Consider the following 21,311-nt stretch of genomic DNA (forward strand, 5'->3'; position numbering starts at 1 on the left):
TGGAGAGCACAAGAACATCATACACTGTTTCTTTATATCTTGTTATATCACTGTGTTGCATTGCTGTGAGGGGCTGTACAGACACAGGAGTTTTTTTAAACGGCTCCTGTTTGGATTTATCTACTGCTTTGTCTTAGCTGAAATACCTATGAAGCCAATTTGTTCATGCCATGATCACTTGTAGAAGGCTGCTGGTAAATTGCATGCCAGCACATTGATAATTTCTAATAGTAAATCAGCACTGTTAGACTGTCCCCTTCATGTGACAGTTAAGGTGCTATCAGGTACAGTGAATCTATGTTGGTTAATTCAGAGGGATATGACATGGTATTATATGTGGAGTGGTGATATGCTGATGGTCGTGACTCAAAAGATAAAATGATGATAGCAAATGCAATCCTTTTCATATGCATCTTTGTGAATGTCAGTATTTAATATAAAATTGTCTTGATATGTAATAGTTAACAGAATAAATTCTCACGTGGTTTATTACTATGGTACTTCTCACTAAAAACCCTTGTCCACAAAATTTTCCCCTTGCTTTCTTCAAGAGTGTGGTGTTTCTTTAATTAAAATGGCTGGTATAATGATATCACAAGCTTTGAAAATTAAAATGGGTATTCTGGAAAAATTACAAGTTTTAGCTAAAGCTATAAAGCATTTGGGTTACTGGTTCCTAAGTTAGTATCTTTCATTTTCTTTTTCCCCTCCATCCTAGCTGGTAAGTGTGGCTGCAAATGTTTTGTGTTTGAATTAACTGATTGGCAGCTTGGTTAATGTGTAGACAGTGCTATTGGTTATTTCCAGATTATATTTATCTATCTATTTATTTATTTATTTTTAAAGCACTCATTAAAAACCCATGACATACTCACAAACTTGAAGGAATGGATTTTTTGGCTCCTGTCTGCTTTGAATGAAATCCAAAACAAATGTTGTTTGATAATGGTTTACAGTTGCATTGCACAGGTTGCTCTTCATGATAAATAATTAACACCCTTTGTGTTCTTGATTGCAGATTTTCAAAACCTTGCCTGATGCTACTTTCCCTGAGCCAATCTCTATGTCAGTATCTCCTCCAAATGCCCCACCAAGGCAGTCAAGAAGACAAGGACAGCGTATTAAGAGGCCTCTGGCTGTTTACAATCTGTGCCTCGAGTTGGATGATGGTAAGATGTTAGTAATAATTTCAGTCCTTGCATCAGATGGGCTGTGTATCCTATCTCCAGGAGGTGTTTACATTTCATGTTTCATTTGTATACGTGTAGGGATGCACATGCTCGCTGGTTTAATTGCTTTGGAACATGCAAAGAAGCAAGGAGAGCTACAGAGAGAGGGCAGAAGGGAGTACTGTCCTGTGACTTATGTTTAAAAGTAGGACGGACTGTCTTAAATATGCTTTTCTCCTCTAAAAAAGAAGCAGCTCCTGTTTCTTTGGGGAAATCTCTTTGACCTCTACTGAAGATTACAAAGCCATAAGATAAATGGAGAGAGAACTAAAATTAAAGCAAATCCTTTATGAGAAGAGCTAATGCACTTTTACAGTTAAATTCATCTGGATTAAAGGCTCAGGTCAGCACTGCACTGGAGAATACCACTACTTCACTTGAATCTTAAATACCTTGCTGTAACTAGCAGTAAATACTTGTCAACTTGCCTTACCGCTGAAAAGCAATGGGAAAAAAAAAAAGAAGTCTTCCTTTTGCATGGAGTCTGCAGTAGCAACATACAGTGAGGCAAAGGGTGTATAATATCTTATGTATTCTGACTGTTGGCCAGAACCATAATAATTTTCCTGAAATTTCATTGCTTGGGGGTATATACAGTACCGAGGAGGCAAGTCAGGGCTCATTTTGTGTTACAGTTTTTCTCCACCCTATTCCTTTTCTCTCTCCTAATGTTTTTTGCCAATTGTCTTTTCACATGAAGAGCCATGGGATCAGTGCACAAAGTCCAGTTACAACAAGTGAAAATAAACAGGAATGTTTTGGAATCATGAAGTAGTAAGAGATTCACTGGTGAACTGTCACTAAATTAGTGGCTAACAATGGTTGATTTCATAAGGCAAGAACACAAATACCTATGACAGCTGTTAAGTGCAGCTTTTAGAAATAAACTCAGGACTTTTTATAGTTTCAAAGCCAGTTTTGCAAAGAGTCAGCAAGAAATTCAGCATTCCTGTGATCGGATTTGATTCACCAGAGAGATACAAAATCTGTGTCTGTCTTTTCTTGATTCAAATGTGAAACTAAATGCCTTCACTAGAAGATGTTTAAGGGTATCTGCTTGAAAAGCTTAAGATGTGGTAATTTGAATAATATGCTCCCAAAAGCTAAGAAAGCTCTTGAGCTGCATTTGCAATAATAAATTTATCCTCGTCTGAAAAACAAAACTAAACTGAAGCCACTCACAGAGCTATTCACGTCTAATTTTGAATGTGAATCCTAGCAGGACCCAAGAAGTACCACAGCTTCTCAAATTCCATGGAGCAAGGTGTGCACTAAGGAGATGACTTTGACCCAAACACTACAAACTAAAAGCACTTAGTGGGTTGTTTTTATTCTGAGAGCCAAAAATACAATGTTACTGTTAAAAACTGTTATAAAGATTCTATTTTGCCTAAATGCAGTTCATATTCTTGTCTAATTTGGGCATCTTGGCAAACAGCTGGGATTTTTAAAGGCTGTAATAGTTACATTTCATGCAGAACCTTGGTGCTTGTCAGGGAGCTGTAGTGGGCTGAACTGCAGAATAGCCTAATACATCATGGTGCATATTAAAACCGTAGGCAAGGCTGAACAGCTGCAGGTGAAATTTCGGTGGGATCTAGCAATAACATTTCCCCTTGTGATTGCTGAAAAATTACCCTCTGTGGTCTGTAAAGCCACTACCAAAGGTAGCAGGATCCTCAGGCTGTTGGTAGCCGCTGGCCACATGCTAATACCTCTTTTCCTTGTTCAGCCAGCCCGCTGTGTCAGAACAGTGGACGGTAGTTGGGATAATGGCTCTTGGGCACGTGTGCCATGCGCATGCAGTGCTGTAGTGCCTCGAGCCCAGCTGTGTCACTGCATGCTCTGAGCCACTGTCCCAGTGGCTGAAGGCTGTGTGGATCAGCCAGGCTCATGAATTATCTAGTCCGTGAGTAGAGCTCAGTGCCTCCAAATACACTCCTTGGCCTTTAGTTGCTTTCTTCTTTGGAGAGGGGGTGAAGGAATAGAAGTGAGCCTGGGCTTCATTCCATATTTACCTAGCTTCTTGGCTAACAAATGCATGTTTTATAACTGCTCTTTGGAAGATTTTATCCTGTGTGTGTTTTTAACAGGAAATTAAACATTAAACCCCTTCCCTCCCCCCGCCCCCCCTTATTCACAATGGCATGAGTTAAGCACCAGGCACAAGCCAGTGTTTTGTATTTCCTGGATATGGCAAAATTATCATAATCTTGTTTTAAAAAAACAGCTGATACATATTTATATGTAAATATATTTGTAGACAAATATATCTCTAAAATTATTGTAATTGTATATAAATATTCTCTGTGCCTTGAAACTAGAACTGTGTCAGAGACAAAATCTCTCTGTGCTGGAAAACTTCTTGAGTGCGTTTCTTTTAGGATTGTTATGCAAACCAGGAAATTGTTAGAAAAGCGGAAACAAGTCTTTAGCTATCAGCTGCTCCAGGGACTTAACAGGCTTCAGAATCCACTGCTTGAATTGGAAATGCAGGGTTCAGGCCAGGTTTCTTTTTAAAAGCACGTTTGCATTCGAGAAGCTTCTTGACTGCAGACAAAATGTATGCAGCAGCCACCCAGAAAGAGCTGTAAGATATATAAATATTGATAGATATAATAGCTGAAGAACACACACTATGTTTGATAAAAATCTTTATTCTGCCTTCTAGTAATTAGCTGTACTGAATACTGATAGCGCATAGATTTTCCTTCCTTGTACATGGCAATTAGATGATTAAACCTATTTGCAAACAATTCAAGGATTATATTTACTACCTTGAGGATCTTTGCTTTCTGAAAGACCAGCTTAAGTCACAGATGATGCTGTCTGTTGTTTTTCTTTCAACTTCTTTCTTCCTTGCTTTGTGGTAAGCCAGTTACTAAATTTTCACTCTGAAGTTTTTTGACATCCTAGTGTATAAAGTAGAACTGGACCTAATGGGGAACTCTGAGCTACTTTCATATGTGGCCTAAACCCAAAGTTCTTGTTTCAGCAAAATGCAGATTTTTCTGAGATTTACATTAGGACCATTTCCAGAGATTTCTAGCCTTCTACATTAAGAGTTGGGATTTGTTTTTTGGTGGTGGTGAGTTGTTTTTTGTTGTGTTTGTTTTTTCAGAATTTTTATTTTTTATTTTTATTTTGTTTTTCCTGTTTTTTAATCTATGGAAATAGCTTTCTTCTTTCCCCTCACTATCTGAATGAATTTTAGAGTGAATAGCAGTGCAGAAACCCCTGTGACTTATAGTCTCAGATATGTACAAATCTTTTCATTGCCTCTCTGTCTCTCTATGCAGACAGGGAAAGACTGTTAGCTAGAACTGGGAGTTGTTTATCCTGTTCTAAACATGTCATTGGGTCTTTATTTTCCATTTGGGCAGTCAGTATATATATCAGAGGAGTTTGCTGTTTACATTTCTCCTAGACGGCAATGCAGATTTAAAATTTTGTTCCCTTACAATGTTATTTAAATGTTAATGTACCTTTGTTGTCTTGTAGCAAATGCGACAGGTTTGGGATTTCTCTTGTTTGTTTGTTGTATTTTTTTTCTTTTTTTTTTTAGTGCCAGAGACTTAAAGATTGTTAAACCTATTTGTAGGGCTGTTTGAGCAATATGGGAAGAAATTTCCTGTGTAAGGTAGGCAGTGTAATGCAGTCCATCCAGGGTGAGCAGAGAATCAGCACAAGTTGCATAAGTCACACCTGGAGTCAAGAAATGGGTCATGTGTAGCACTTTGTCCAACTACAGAACAACTTATTTTCTAAACAAACCAGAATATACATCTTAAACCACAGGGCCTGCTGATGCCTTATTCTATTTGAATATTCTCTAGGTGCCAAAATTTCTCCTTGGCACATACATGGAGATAGCACATTAGTGTCAAAGGGGGATTGCATTGTTCTTTTTTTAGGGCATTTGTGTCCTATCCCCCCACTCTGGAATCATATGGGCTGTTTTTGATAGGTTGGTGATGCTGCTGTAAACTAAATACTATATTTATAGTGATTTAGAAAACAGATTCTTCTGCAGAATTTGAAAAGAAATAAAAATTAGAACTGCTGCTTAACCCTTCAAAACTTTGTGCTAACTTATATTGTCCTTTGAAGTATTTTGGGACACATAGTTATGAATGGTATGTTAGTGTTGAATAGGAGTAGCTGGTCTTGATTTTTTTGTGGGGATTGGAGTGAGACAGTGTCTTAATTTGGGTGATAAATTAATTTGCATGAATTACTGTGGCATTAAATTAAATTATTTTATCAGAGTAAAATGTGATACGTGTAATGGCTACATAGCAATATTCCTTCTCCCTACTCCCCCATATCCCTTCCTGACCCAAACACAAGTAAAAAATCATAAATTTCACTTGGAATTACTGAACAGAAAACCTGAATGTTAGTGGAAGCCTTGGACTTATAATGAGGCAGCTCTTCAGGACTGAAACAGTCCAGAACTGCAAGGTTGCAGGTGTGAAACCTGGCCTTGAACTCCTTCTATTTCTGAATTTGCTGCTTGGAAGTGTTTCTGTAACCTGGCACATAGGAGGGGAAATGGAAAGAAAAGCAGCTACATAGGCATATCAAAAAGCCATAAGGCCCTGCAACACTTGCTTACAAAGCTATTGTTAACAGCTGAGCAGAACACAGCTTTGCTGTCACAAAATAAGTGCACCAATGTTAGTCATGAGGGGAAGATCAGGATGACTGCTGTTTGCCATGTGGCATTTCAGATACTTTGTATTTTGTCTTGCTGCAAGAGTAGCTCCTGCAATTCTATGTGATTCATCACAGCTTTTCCCACCTGATTGCTCCGAGTAGGATGTGTGCTATGCAAAGTTAAAAGTCTTTTTGAGCTACTGCCAGTGAAGGTAAAGCTTTTCCTTATGTAATTATGGGTCCTACTTTCCTATCAGAGAATTGACTTCTGCTTGGAGAGATTTGGGTCCATAGAAGGTACTTTTTTCTTTTTTTTAAGAGATACAGAATAATTTTGGTCCATACTTTGCATGCACAATATACATTGTCTGGCCATTTTATCCCTGTGAGTAATCTTTTTGCTACAGTCTACTTGCTGCGCTGCTAGCAAAAATCAAATTTGTGTCATGATGTAGTAAGCATCTCCTAACTTTTACATCTCGTTGAATGAGGTATATCAGATCTTCATGGTTGGTGTGAGAATTGCCTTAGTTTCATTGCCAGTGCTTGTCTGTTTTCAGTGTATGAAATCTAGAGGCTGTAGAAATGTTCAAAGTAAACACATCCACGTGTTCACACACATGCATACCACAGAAGTCAGGGGGCAGGGGAAGGGAACTTGAATAGACTTGAAACTGGGATCTGCATTGAAAGAAGGAATGGCGAGTTCAGGAGAATGGGTCAGTCTTTCCTTGAGGCCAGCCATTATTAAAAATCTCTGACCTCCTATAATAATCCTTCATCTCTTTAATTCTCTACCTTCTTCACACAGACACACAGGGGCAGATAATGCTGTAAGAAGGACAATTTGGCATGCTAAAAGCCATTAATCCCAGGCTTGGAAGTCACTGACATATCTTTACTACATGCCAGCTGTGCCCTGGCCAACCTCTATTGGTAAGAGTAAATTCTTTCACCCAGCACACAAGAGTGTAAGTAAAACAAAGACTTGTAGCTGTTCAGCTCTTCAGAAACCTTCCTGTGGATGAGAACATGCATTGCACTGAATTAGGGGTTTCCTCACATACTCTTGCTTCTCTTCACTGGTGACAAGAATAGCAGAGATCTTGCAGGGGAGAGCTGGTGAACTTTTCATAAGGCTGATATACAAGTTAGAAAATATTCCTCTTCTTGTTATGCTCCCACTCCATCAGTGTTTTTTATTTGGTCAGAAAAAAATGCATTCTTGTTTGCCCATTAGCTTCTGGAAGTCTTTGTCCCATTTGCTCTTCTTTTTCTCTCTAATTTTTTGTTTTCTTTTTTTGAAAGCTGCACTTTGTGCAAGGTGAATTACATTGCTGTCACTTCTTTCCTTCCCACCTGTTTTTGTGACTTGCTGAACCAACAGGGAGATTGAAGATGTTCTTAGGGGAGATCAACAAACCTGTCACCTGGATGTTCAATTGAAACACCTGACAAAACTTCCCTCCAAGGGCTGCTTATCTTGTTTTCAGTAGTTTTTTTTTAACAAGCCATACGTATCCCGCTTGATCCATTCCTCTACTGAAGTCACTGTTACAGCAGAAGGAGAGAGGTGAACAAAATGAGGAAGGAGGCACAGTCAAGTGTTAGCAGCATAGTGAAAATATTTGAGTAGCATTCTTGGTGGAGACCCATCAGATACAGAATGTGGTAGCAGTCAGTCCTTGTCATTGGCCAGGTTGTGGAATTATTGGTGAGAAACTTCTTTTAAGAAGTCATAGCAAGTGACTGCACATGAAGCAAGCTTAATAGCAAGAGAAAAGGAGACAATAGTATGATGTTATCCCTGTTTGACAGCTCAGGGAAAGAGCTTTTGGACACCTTACCTTTTGGGGGGGGAAGCACACTTACAGACACATCTTCCAGCTTATTGGTGCCTAAATTTCCAGCAAAACAGAAAAGGAAACAGAATAATGTTTTCATGGACTTGGAGTTTTTGATAGTATTTAAGAAGTGCTTCTGATTTAAGGAACTTTTAGGCCTAGTGATTTTTACCCCTTCTTGATCTGCTCTGGTTTTTCAGAGTTCTCATTCTCATGGATTAGACTAGAGCTGTTCCCCTGTATATTTCAGTACAGACCTAGACCATATGTTAATGTTACCTGGACTGGTGGACACCCAAACTCAGTGCTACCAAAAAAACTATGGAAGTGGTGGGACAGTCTGTTTATCCTACTATTTGTCAGGGTTTTTGGGAAGAAGCTTCAGTTCATTATTGTATTTTTCAGCCATGAAATTGGTTGGCATCTGGCCAGCCTGGTAAGGCTGGAGATCATGTGTAGTTTCCTGCCAAGCCAACTCTGGTAAAAATGAGTAATCATTGAGTTTAGATACTGCTCTTGTTATCATGGTGTACACAAATCAAAAGAGGAACCCCTCTGCAGGCTTGTATCTGATTTCTGTTGTTTCCAAATATAATTATGGGATATAATTAACATCCCAACATTGTATCTGTGACTGTCTTGAACTGTTTTTTCACATTTTGAGGAATAAATAGGGATTCTTTACCCATTTTAGTTTTAGCTTGCTCAGTGAAAGGCTATGTGTCTTTTGTATTTTATTGATGTAAAGTAATCCAAGCAGTATTTCTTCTGATTTTGAAAGATGACCTGCAGTAAGGGGGATATTTATTTACAAGTTAATTGCTTAATAATACCATGTAAGTGTATCTCTAGAAAGATGCTTGTTAAAAATTGAACTTTGCATTTTAAAATGAACAAAAAAATCAAAAATGAGAAAAGGAGGAGGGCCAGGAGATGATCATGGTCCCCGAACTCCACTTGCGTCTAAGTAAATTGCAGATGTTACTTAGAGGCAAGTGCACATTTCTTTCCCCTTTCCTAACCCCATCTCAAACACCTTGTGGCCCTTTTGGCTGCAATTCTTGAGTTGCATCATCCAGTCTTGAGGCAAATTCTGTCTAGCACAGCTTCTTCCTTTTCCTGATGTATCTGAACCATTATGGAGTTGGGAAAAACAACCTTTCTACAGGAAAGCTACCCTTGTGCTGAACATACACATGCTGCTACATGCACGTATTTGAAAAATATATCAGCGTTGGTCTTTGTCTAGGAAAAACTGTAGTCAGCTCGAATAATTGTGTTAATTATTTTGTCTGAGAGAAAAAAAGTAGCTGGAGCAGGGATCTGATTCTTGCTGCATGTGTTCTATGTGACAGCATGAAACTGATGGAAATGTGAGTTTTCTGCTGTCCATTTGCTCTGCTGACTTGAGGCTGGATGAGTCTATGATGTCTAAATTTATGTAAGAACTAACTGCATACTAGGGCAGGGCTGCACTGTATAGGGTTTGCTACACTCTAGGGTTATTAATGGGTACTTTTGGATAATGGAATGTGGTAGTACAAATCTATTTTTCTGAGTTTTTACATGAATCTCACCTCCAAAATACCCATTATTCAGGGGCACTGAAATAACTCTCTTGTTTAGTTTTAGCATTTACTATGGTTACTTTTTAAACCAAATAATAGGTCACTATTAAGTTTCAATTAAGCTTTCACCTTGATTTGGAAACATGTTTAAAAAAGCAGTTTCTGTGGTCTGGAGGTAATAAACAATTGACCAGTTTTAGTGGCATGACAAATGAAAGTACACAGTTTGTTAATTTACTGAGAAACAGATGACTTGTCTTTATTACTTCAGAAAACTTTTTTAAAGTTTGAAGAAGTAGAAGAATATCTGAGCTCACCTGTTTGGTGTGATTTACCACAGGATGAGTGGTATGGTAAATAGTGAATAAAGGGGCAGCCCTGCATCTAGAAAAGGCTCTTCTTGACTGCATATTCCTCTGATAACAATCACAGAAAGCTTTCTCCAATGGAGCTACATCTAGCTTTCCAGGAATGGCTGAATCCTTTCCAGACTAGTTGGTACATCGTTTCATGAGATCATTTAAAGATTTATTAACTGAGGAAACTTTGGTTATGCTTTTTGTGTCTGTTTTCTGTAGATGCTGAAGATCTAACACCTGGAACTAAGTACTTGCTTGATCAAGGATATTTCTGATACCAATATTTTTTCTCTGTCCCTGATCTATGAGATTCCTATTAAAATGAAAATATAGTACATACCCACAAATGAATGTTAGAGCAAAGCTACTTTCTACTTGGTTGAACTTCTGGATTATTGTGGGACATTAGCTATTTATGGGGAAGGAATATTTGTTGTCTCAGAGTGGGATGCAGCTGTGATACTGATGGGGGAGGACGGGTGGCTGCACAGCAGCACAGCTGCTGCTTCCCCACCTCGTGATGCAGAAAATGGCAGACTTGAAGGTGGCAAACAGGGATTTTGCAGCATCTTTAACCTACTCTCCTCAGTAAATATCCCCATCATCCCTTGTCTATAAGCCTAACTGTTTCTGTCAACGTCGAAATGGATTTTTATCCTCTTATTTTAGTATGATTTGCCTAAGCAATGACCATTTAAAACATATATGACAGTTCTGTTTGGCGTATTCTGTGTATCTCAACAGAAACAGTCACATATTCCTCATTTACTTCAGAAAAATTCTCTTTCATAAACTGTTTTCATTCTCTGCTTACCCTTAAACTGTAGACATTGGTTGTACTGTTGACATTAAAAAATAGTCTTGCTTTTAACTTTAAAGCATGTAATTCATCAGTTTACTTAAGCTGAAGTTGGAAGAAAACTGTCACTTAAGCAAGTAACTGACAGTGTTAACTCTGCTCTTCATGGTTCTTAATACAGATGCTTTTTTTCTTATTTAGAATTCTCAGAGTAAAGTAAGGATCTGATTATTGACACTGCCAAAGTATTTTGGGTTTTTTTTTTCAACTTTGGATGCCAACAAAAAATATTCTTAGACTAGCCAGATGGAAAAAGGAGGAAAAAAGACAGTGGGGAGACATGTCATGTTCAGTTAGGCAGAAGCTTAGTTCAGATTTCTGGTAAGGAAGGTCTGAGAGCTTTTACTATCTGAGGCTCCTTCAGGTAGAAAGCAGAAGGAATTGAGGGTTTATGTATTTGCTAGAGAAAAGCTAGATATGAGGTAGATCTTAGTCTAGGCTGGTACTTTGGGGGTATCTGTTATTATGAGAAAGGGTGACATGAGGCAGGGAAGGAGGTTAGAAACAGAGGGGTTAGTAGCACAAGCTAGACACACCAGTAAATTGTTAGGATCAGCCTAAGATATTTATTATTTTCTAGATGGGGCTGGTCTGAACCATGAACAGCCATTAATGCAGAGCAGAGGGTGTCTGTTGCAGAGGCAGAGTGAAAGCTCAAAGACTTGGATGAGTGTTGTGATTAGATCAGTGAAACAAGAAGTTAATTTACATGACAATTTAAAAGGATCCATATAGTCAAAAAATTTAAATAGTATGCAAAAGGTGGTGAGAATGTGAAACAAGTTTTAACTCTCTTGATAGTAAAATTGGATCTTACACCTATTTGCGTAGGATGGGGACATAATTGTTGAAGCAGCTTGATGGCTTCTCTAGAAAGGTGGCCAAGCTGAAGGCACTCAGAGCCTTCCCACAAATATGACGAAGGGAAGGTAAAAAGTTGATGGCTGGAATGTTGACAGAAATTTGTGAGATGTCATACAGACTTACTGCTTTTGTAGTGAGAACTCTTGTGTCCTTCATCTGTTCAGGCACTCTTTGGCACCCAAAAATAAGTGTAATATGAGAGAAAAAGGAGGGGGATTGACATTTTTAGAAGGAGAAGGTGAAGGCATCAAGAACACCAGACTGTATGCTCAAAGAATAATATAAATGAGCTTTAAAGGCAGTCACATCTTGCATGTTTTATAAGGTTAGAGCTTATTAGAATTCAGGTGGTAGGAAAGAAGAATAGGAAGTTTCTGGAGCTCCTCTTCGAAAGGACCTGTCAGTCCAGTGTGGCAGTCAGCTTTTTCATAGGAGTGGGAGACCTGACAATGCTGCTCACTGGAGAGCAATGCTGGAGATAAAGAGGAGTGAGAGGAGAGAAATAGTAAAAAATACTAGACTATCAATATTAGGAGCCCCTGACTTCTGAGGTAAAAGGAAACCCATAAAGCTGATTCAGTTCCAGCACTGTCTTTAAAATGCACTTAAAGAAACAAAACATATCAAAACTTAAAAGGCAGCTTAGGGTCTTTACTCGTTCAAAGCAAACTACAGGAAAAGGGCAGGGGGGTGGTAAAAGAGGAAATAGCTAGAAGTCAATATATGTTACAAGTTCTGAAGAAGTGTCAAAAAGAACTTAGTTATGATAATCAATGTGTAATCAAGTAGAGATGTTCACAGGTAGGTCTGCTGCTAGAGGAATGTTTTGAATAATGCAAAGTCAACTAGCTTGTCTGAAAAACGGTCTCTGGTCATGGGGCTGTATAGCTTGGCAATGTTAATTTTTGAAACATCTTGTAGCTTGCTGAAGAAGTTTGAAGCAACTGGAGGAGTGCTGATGAAATAGAATTTAGAAAGGTAAATACAAATATTTGACCATATATTTGCACATGGGACAAAGTTAGGAGAATTGCAAATAATGACAGGCATTAGGAGTTGTGTTTGTGTGCTAAGCTGCACCCATTCAAACAAACTAAGTGTGATTGTATTGAGAAACAAATGCACAGATTTTAGAGGGAAAATATAGCCCAGAATTACAGAAGGGAGCACATCCTTAGAAACAATGACTCTGCTAAGTCTGTTGGTCACAGAGGCCAATCAGCTTATCATATTATTATTTTAAATTAATGGCTAAAACAAGTGCCAGCCCTGGATGTACACATGGGTCTGATGAGTAGGAGTAAGCAGTGGAATTAATGCTTAATGTCGTTCTGATGGAACCACAACAAAACCCGATAGAATCACATCTGATGTAGCCTCTTCAGAGAGAACACTGGGAAATTGTAACAGCTTTATAAAGCAGGTATGTGATTCCAAAGCTGCAAAAGCCCTCTCAGTAAGAGGTTTAATGTAAAACTTAAAAAGAAAATCATTGAAATACTGTCACACGGCACAAAAACCTGATATGAGAGGTAATATAATAATTATTAGTGCATATTACATGGGTCATGCCTGAAAATAAAGCCTAACAAAGTGAAGGTACATGCATTGATTAGCAAGCCTGTTAATTAGTAACCAATTGATTCTTCATTCCCTTATCATCTACTGATGTTTTTGGACAATGACTATTTGGAAGATATAGTTTGACCCCAATGTGAGATGGGCATTAATCAAAAACAGGTTATTAAGCTGAATGAAGAGACAATGAGACACAGTCCTTTAGCCTCTGCCATGTACAGGAGTTACTATAATTTCTGAAGTTAGCAGAACTTTTTGGCATTGACATACAGGGTGAGATCTCGGTGCTGTTAGAATCATAGCAATGACCCTATATTTTGAGGATTTAGGTTTGGAGCATAGATTGGTTTTAATCACGAAAATTTGCTGGATGATCATTAGTCATCTGTATTTGCAATTATACAAAATTGCCTCTTTCTGAATCAAAATATTGTTTTACTTTACAAAAGGAGATAATTGAAGACATCAGAAATGTAAAGTGTCTTTGAACATGTTTTTAGAGGGTTTTTACTTAATCCCATAGAATTTAGCATGCGTTTTCCTGTTTAAATACCTGATTTGTTTTTAATGTTCAAAACCCAGTCTTGATTTTGGGAGTTCAGTGCAGTACAGACTGTGAGAAAACACTGGCTCAGGAAGGAAGAAGTAAAATTTGAGGAAAGATTTAACACACGGTTTAATTTAAGATAATGTCAAACATAATTGCCTGTATACTACAGTCTCCAGTGTCGACTCTGCTGTGCGTGACTGAAGTGTTCAGTGTTTTGGGGTTTTTTTAACTTCTTCTGTGTGTTCTGAGAAACAATTCAACAGAATATCCTCTGCTTTCTCTAGGGAGGTGTTGTGAGCTGGTAATATTTGTGATATTAAGAACCACATTAATATTCCTTTCAAATATGTTTTAGTAATGCTAAGAGAATGGTTGAGGTAAATGTGGCCTTCTAGTATGGTACCTAAAATTTGATAATCTAGACTGTGCTACTCCTACTGGTTTGAAAGGAAAATGGGATAGATTAAAAGGACTCAACTCTAGTTCTAAGGAATTTATGAAGTAAGGTTGCAGTACCACTGTCTAACCTCTCAGATGTTTATCACTGTGACACATACATCTGCAAATGAGATGTAATTAATTAGTTTTTACCTGATACTCCTGTGATTCTCATATTATGTAAATGTGAAGCAGCAGCACCATGACCTTGGTGCAGTGGGGAGGTGCCAGGTAAGCAGGATTGGGCCACAGTGCAAGTGACTCATTTTCCCAGGTAATGTTCTCCTCCTCAGAGCATATCACACTTTGGTACTACAGGCTAATTTAGATCCTTAAATTAGCAGCTGCTTGGGGAGAAATTTCCAGATGATCACTTTTATCATTTCACTGTTTTCAGTTCTGTCATTTTACTCTCTAGGGAAGTTGTTCTCAGAGCTGCTGGGAGGGGGTGAGGATGAGATGGCTGGGGAAGCAGCTGAGTGCTTTGCTAACTCTGAGCTATGGTAGCAGAAGAAATTGAAGCTATGATAGAGTTGATTTTATCCATCAAGGGTGGCTTTTCATTGTCCACATAATTTTTGTTGTGGTGTTGCACTTTTTGTTAATTAAGAAAAAAATTATAAATGAAATAATTGCAACAGTAGTGCTTAGCTTGATGGAGTAGAATTAAGCTCAGTTTTTCCCTGAGCAGATGCTAATTAATTTAGAAATAGAAAGTAATATTGGACAGGACTTCATCTTGTATATTACTGTATATGGGAGATATAACTTGTCAAGCCAGCACAATATTTGAGCATCTTTTGATTGTATTTTGATGTTTTGATTATATTTTGTTTGTATTTTGATGCTGTGTTAGGACATAGTTGTTAATTTTTTTCCCCTGAAAACTTTTGGCCCCAAAAGAGCAAAACTCTTTTACAAAGATGATGGGGACAACAGTATCTAATTCACTCTAGACTTTTCTGGTGGTGTTATTTGGCAGGCTTGTGGGTTGTGTTCATGAGTGCTACTGGGAGTAGGATGGATGGCGGAAGGGATGCAGGGAGCCTTGTAAAGGGTGGCTGGAACTGATCCTTATTGCTGTTAAATATTAATATATTGAAAACAGCTATAGGCCCCATTTGAGACTGCTGGCTTAGCTGTGCTGGATACTTTAATGCTTGCAAACATCCTCATTTCACATACCTCCTATAGAATTGATGAAATGTACAGCTGATGTTTAAAAAATAAAGATTGAAAGGAAAAAGCTATATGGGTGAAGGTTAGCTTTTCAGTGAAGAATGTGCTATTTGGCTTGATGTGTCAGCATAGTTAGCAGTGACTGCTCTGACACATTGGTAACTTTATCTTATGGTCCTTGGGATAGGAATGCTATTCTTTTAATGTTTTCCTAATCAATCATATCTGAATATGTTGCCTCTCAAATGACATCCCAAGAGTAGCCTAAGAAAACAAATAGATCAGAATACAATGAATTCTCTTAAAAGTAACACCATTAGAAAGGAGTAATAAAAGTAGCATTCTTGGTTATTGTGTGTTTGTTAGAGATCTCTTGCTTATTCTGACCTTTCTAAATGTCATTGTTTCATGTTTGAAAAGACTGTGCTTATTGTATTTGAGAGCACTCATTTCCTCAAATGTGTGTTAAATTATCTTTAGTGACTGTGTTTTTAGGGGGACGTGCAGATGTGCACAGCCTAAACTATTTTCTTATCAGAAGTGTTGCCTTTGTCTAAAAACACCTCCCCAAAATTTAGCATTTCATTCACATAAAACACAACTGAAAAGGGACTGGGAATATGTTGTATGTGAGAACCGTGGGGGAAATTGTGCAATTATACCTTTTGGAGAAATACTGGGAGATTTCTTATCCTCCAAAATACCCGGTAGAGATGGAACAAAAAGGTTTCTTCTCTTACATATTTCAGGACATTATCTCCAAGGCAGATTATTTGGCTTTATGAGATAATTCCTTGACTATCCTGACTTGTTCTCTCTTTCCTAGCTGACAGTCACAGCTCTCCCAGAGAAGACACCCCAACTGGGAGCATGGATTCTCTTTCTTCCCCGTCTCCAACACCTGCATTCTCCAGCAGCCCACTTGGGCTCTTGGATGGAAATCACCTTATCATGGACAGTGGAGATCTTGCAGGCTGGACAACAAATCTGTAAGTAACTGAATATTAAGTGAGGATGTTTCCTCTGATATGATTGTGAAACACATTTTCCTTTTCAGTTTGGTGAGGAGTGATTTTTAGAAATTGCATATAATTGTGCTTGTTTTCTTCTGCTACAGAAAGATGGGTTTATATGTTGTGGTGGAGCTTACAGCCTACTTGAATGCTTGTAGGAAAAAAATGTTCTTGTTCTATTGAAATCTACTTCATTTTCCTGTTACCTCTTATAATATTTTAAATGGTTTTAATTTTTATTTTATTTAAGCAGTGAATATATAAGTTATTAAGATTTTGGGCCCAACTTTGGGTTTGGATAACAGTGAGTGTGTGCTCAGATGCTATTGTCTAAGAACATCATTATTTTTAATCTCTGCTTAACAAACTAAATGCCTGGTTTCCAATGGAAGTGCAGTCTGGCACTTTCAGAAGCTGCTGTAAGTGTTCCGTTTTTGAGCGTGACCTAAATTTAGCAAAAATTAACATCAAAATGTTAGTCCTATCTCTCTAATACGTGTTCAGGTTTGATACACAAAAAGCTGACCATAACTTGTTTTTAAATCAGAGTTGAACTTGAGTTGAATTCTCTGGTTTGCTATTCATTCAGACTTTAACCACTATCAAGACAAACTTTTCCAGCCTTTAGTGCCAAGAACAATGGAAGGAACAGGTCTGGAGAAAAGATCTGTTACAAATATTTTCCATAATGGCATTCTGAGTAGCCAGCTCTGGTGATGAAACAAGTGTAAAATATATGTGTAGATGTATGTAACACAGGAGAATATATAGATAGTCATAGAATAATTATTAATCATAAACTGCTGACTTGACTGTTTATTAACTAGAACATATTTTTTCTCTCTTATATATTGAAAGAATTCATGATTTATAGGTATTTTCCATAACGTTGTTTCATCAATAGAGGTCTGAAATTACTCTTCCCTTATCCTCTTGTACTATCCTCTAGAAGTGAGTAGAAGTAGCAATAAATTGTACTTACCAAAGAGAGCTGCATGTGTGGAAAAGATGCTGTAATTGGTATAAAACTGGACTGTCAGTGAAAGCTAATTAAGGAACACAAGTTTAGCAGGACAGTGATAATGTCACTTCAGAGAATAAAAGGAGGAGTGACTGTTGGTTTTATCCAGAGAATTTGGGAACTTCAGGTGTTTGAAGGAGCATTGAAATTTTTTTGTCTGTGTGTTTGTTAATTTTCATAAAAATTATACTGCACTGGTGTTTTGGAAACCTGACTTGATGGCTTGAGGTTTTCTGCTCAGTTGGAAACAGTACTTAAAGTTCTCTTTGGAAGAAAAAAAATAAAAGTGCATGGTATGTGCATTTAGATAATTTGTCAAAAGTAGTTTCTTTCTTCCACTTGCCTGTCTATGAAGTCTGCTTAAGAGGTACCTCTGTAACAAGCCTGGACAGTGACAGAATAGTCTGTGACCATTAAATTTCTTTCTTTGCTCTGCTTTCTCACCTTAAATTGGCTTCTCTTCCTCTTCTGGTTCGGATGACTCAGAGGGACCTGCCTTAACAAATAAAGCCCAAACCAAAACATAGAGCAGCTCCAGTGTACTAATGGCAGAATGTAGCTCTGGTAGCTCTCACAGCTCCAGGAAATGTTAGCACTGGCTGTTGGTTGTAGAGTATTCTTATGAGATGGACTAATCCTTAGAGTTAGGTGAAGAACAAACGTGTTTATGCAGGATTTCAAAATGTTTTGTATTTTGAGCCAAACTGGGACAAAATCAATTCTTAAATCCACAGTATCATCTCTCAAATGGTATTGCAGGTGTTCACTGAGCTACAGCAAATGCCATAGTGAGTCTAGGGGAGATGGAATTATAGCAAAGGATCTGGTTTCTCAGGTTCCTGCTGATGTTTATAACACATGGGTGTTACTTGTCGGAGATCGATCACTCCAGAGTTATGCAGTCAACAAGATGATGGTGACTTCTTTGTGGCAGAAGAGTTGCTTGCAGCGTTTCTCAGGGGAGGGTCAAGATGTGTCAGATGTTCCAAGAGCTGGTTTACATCTGTAGTTTGCTTTAAGCAACAGTACGTGATGGGAAGCAAGAATACTTTTTGTGGTATTTGTTTTCAAGAAAGAAGCAGCTAGTTTTTTTTCCTGAATGATAGCTGTTGTCACCATGATGTTTCCTGGCAGAGATTTTTGTGATGCATGCCCTTTCCCTGTTCCACCTTCCAAAGCAAGAGCTACAGCTTCCAGCATGGTGAGGTGAGCACCAAATGGAAGCAAATACACCCTCACCTCCTGATGGGCTCTAGGAGAGGCTTCATGTCCAGAGTGGTGAAAGAAGCTAAGAGAGCAAGGGCTTTGCCACCAATTTGAAATATCTGACAAAGCCCCGACTGCTCAATTGTCACGTCAGTATTTAAAGATGTGCTGTGCATACGGTGCAACTTGAAGGTGATGTTTCACATATGTGCCATTTTGAAGTCCTGTTAAGCTGTTGGTTTTCATGTCTGTAAGTGTGCGTGTGTATCTGCCTGTTGCTAGATTTTCTCTGAAAGCTCTGTGTGGATCAGACATATGTCCTGTGTTGTCACGTGCTGCTGTAGGGGTGTGTAGATACTTGGGTGATGCTTGGCAGGGGTGGTTCTCAGTGGAGACCTGAGTTTGCTGCTTTAAGACTATTATGCAGCCTAAACTTCCTTTAACCTTTTTCCTGAAGTTATTTTTAACTTCACACTTCCATTGAGAGCCAAAAACTAAAAATAAATATGTTTTATTTTTACATGCAGTCTATGGTAGAACATAGCTTTTATTTTTTCCCCCCTGTCAATCACCAAGTTACAGAGAAGTTTTTGCAGACACAGGATTCAAACTCCAAATAGCCTAGGATGGGCCAATTACCACTTCTACTTGATGGAGCACTGTGTCATAAACATGTACTGTTTGAAAATACCTTCTATCCAAGGATGCTTTGTACAAGGTGATCTCAAACATAAATTCCTAATTATAATTGTGAGCTGGGAAAAAGATTGCTCTCCACTAGTATGGACATTTTTTCCCTTTAAGGTAGAGCAGCAACAGCAATCTCAGTTTAATGATAACCACAGCATTTGCATTCTTCCTTTTTCCTCTTTAAGTGTCCATACAGACTCTCTCCTACACAGTTTCTGGTTTTTCTATTGCATTTGCCTAAAAAGTAAGTAAATCTGCTACATCTTTTCTTCAAGAGGCATGATAGCTTTTTGCTGGTGGATGTGACCCTGACATTACTCTCAGTGCCTTCGTAATTGGCACTGAAAAATAGTGCACCCTAATCACTCTGATTTTTATTCCTGTGGTGTATGAAACTCAAATTTTTGATAGTTTAAAATGTGTAAGACACACTTCCTAAGAGGAGTTCAGGAATTCAGACACTAAGAAGCTGGATAGCCTTTCTAAGCTAGTCCCCAAACTGTTTTGATAATAGTGATGGTCTTGGGTTGGGAGATATGGATTAGAAGGGGTAGCTGTTAAACTGCATTTGAACTGTGGAGCTATAGTCAATCTTCCCTTTTACCTGCAGTTCAAAGTTGGTGACACAAAGTTTGAATTTCACCCTATTTCACTGTGGCTTTGCACATGCAGTAGACAACAGCAATAGCTAAACTGGGTATGCAGTTTGGTGTCTAATAAATATACTTAAGCAAGTAAAGCTGAAGTGTAATTTAAAGTCCTCTTATAGTGAAGGAGGTGGTATTGCCAAAGTTTCAGTATCAGATGTGGAGTGATGCAATTAAATTAAAAAAGGGTGAGGGAAACTCTTTTTTTGCAGATGTTGTGGTTTGATTATAGAATTTACTTACGGAATCATTTATTGATGTGCAGCCTGTCCTATTCAGCCTTTCCAGAGTTCTGGCTGTAATGGCAGCTCACCTCTGATGGATTAGTACAGGTTTCCCTCATTGCAATGACTGATTTGTCGAAAGGTGGATTACAAGTCATGTCCTAAAATACTGTGGGCTGCCTTATGTCTTTTTTCACTTGACCTCAGAATGAACCAAAAAAGCTGAACACTTGGTATTCTCTGGACTCGCTGTGTGTTGTAATTAGTATTTCTGAGGACCTTTTTCTGATAAGGAAAGATTTGTTGCTGTAACTAGCCTCTTGTTGTCACGAGATTTCTTTGTGTTTACAGTACAATGCCCTGTGCCAGGACTTATCTACAGACCTTACAGACTTACCCCTCACAGTGCTGGGTTTTCAGAATTAGGTCAGTCTTCCCTTTTTTGTTGGAAGTATCCTACTCTTACTGCATGATCAGTTCTTCATTCAAATCATGAAAACTGATATCTTGTTTCTCAGCTGGAGAGTTCATTTTTGGGATCTGAGACTGCAGGGTGTTTGGGTTTCACAGGGGGCTGGAACATGGTGACTTTTGATGCTTGTTCTGGATGGAATTATGATGCAGGATATGGAATAGCTTTCTTCAAGATAATACTGAGTGTCTGTTTACCTTGCTTGTTCTTCTTTCCCTCTCTAAGCCTTTGGGATTTTGCAGTTCGAGGGGATTGAAAGCATTCTTGTCCCTCAACAAACATTTTCAGTAGTGTGGGTGAATGCAGGGCTTGTTAAAGCAATTACATTTCTGAGCTAAGAATGGTAAGGTTCATAGTTTCCAAACCGAATTCCACCTTGGATACTTCTGTAGGAGCATGCAAGGTACAGTCCTGACAGTCCAAATACCAAACTGTTCAAAGTCGAGAGGAGAAATGGAAGCACCAATATAAATGGATTTTCAGGAATGTGCAAGGGACTGATAGAAGAGGAAATAATTCAGTCTTTTTTTTTTTTTTTTTTTTTTTAATTTCTTATAATTTTTTCTTAATTGGTTCTCCTGACAGTAAAATATTCTGTTACCCAGATCAATGGTATGTAAGTGCTACACTGTGGGCCTAGTTTTGGGGTTTTTAATATCCAAAATGGTGACAAGATCTGTGCTGTGCAGCATTCAGGGTCTTTGTGACCAGGCTGGGAAGATGTAACTCATTCTTCATGAAATCTCAAGCTGTTCAAATTGCTGGTGAACGAACTGATATTAAAAGAGCCATCAGATGGCAAGGGCAGACAGAGATAGTGGTGTTCTGCACATAACAGAAGCCTTAGAGATAGTTATTAATTTTGTTTGACTGCTGTGTGAATTCCCATCAGCCTTGTTATATCTGCATCA

General features: G+C 38.3%; 1 protein-coding gene across 1 annotated transcript in view; it reads left to right on the forward strand.

Annotated features, from left to right (window-relative positions):
* The window catches only part of ARHGAP10 (Rho GTPase activating protein 10), a 137,692-nt gene that overhangs the window by 101,909 nt on the left and 14,472 nt on the right, over positions 1-21,311 (forward strand). Inside the window, exons 19-20 of the mRNA XM_068187809.1 lie at positions 1,019-1,169; positions 15,954-16,116. Coding sequence (XP_068043910.1) covers positions 1,019-1,169; positions 15,954-16,116 — 314 coding nt within the window. The remainder of the gene's footprint in view (positions 1-1,018; positions 1,170-15,953; positions 16,117-21,311) is intronic.

Source organism: Anomalospiza imberbis, chromosome 4 (genome assembly GCF_031753505.1).
Source record: "Anomalospiza imberbis isolate Cuckoo-Finch-1a 21T00152 chromosome 4, ASM3175350v1, whole genome shotgun sequence".
Taxonomy (NCBI): domain Eukaryota; kingdom Metazoa; phylum Chordata; class Aves; order Passeriformes; family Viduidae; genus Anomalospiza; species Anomalospiza imberbis.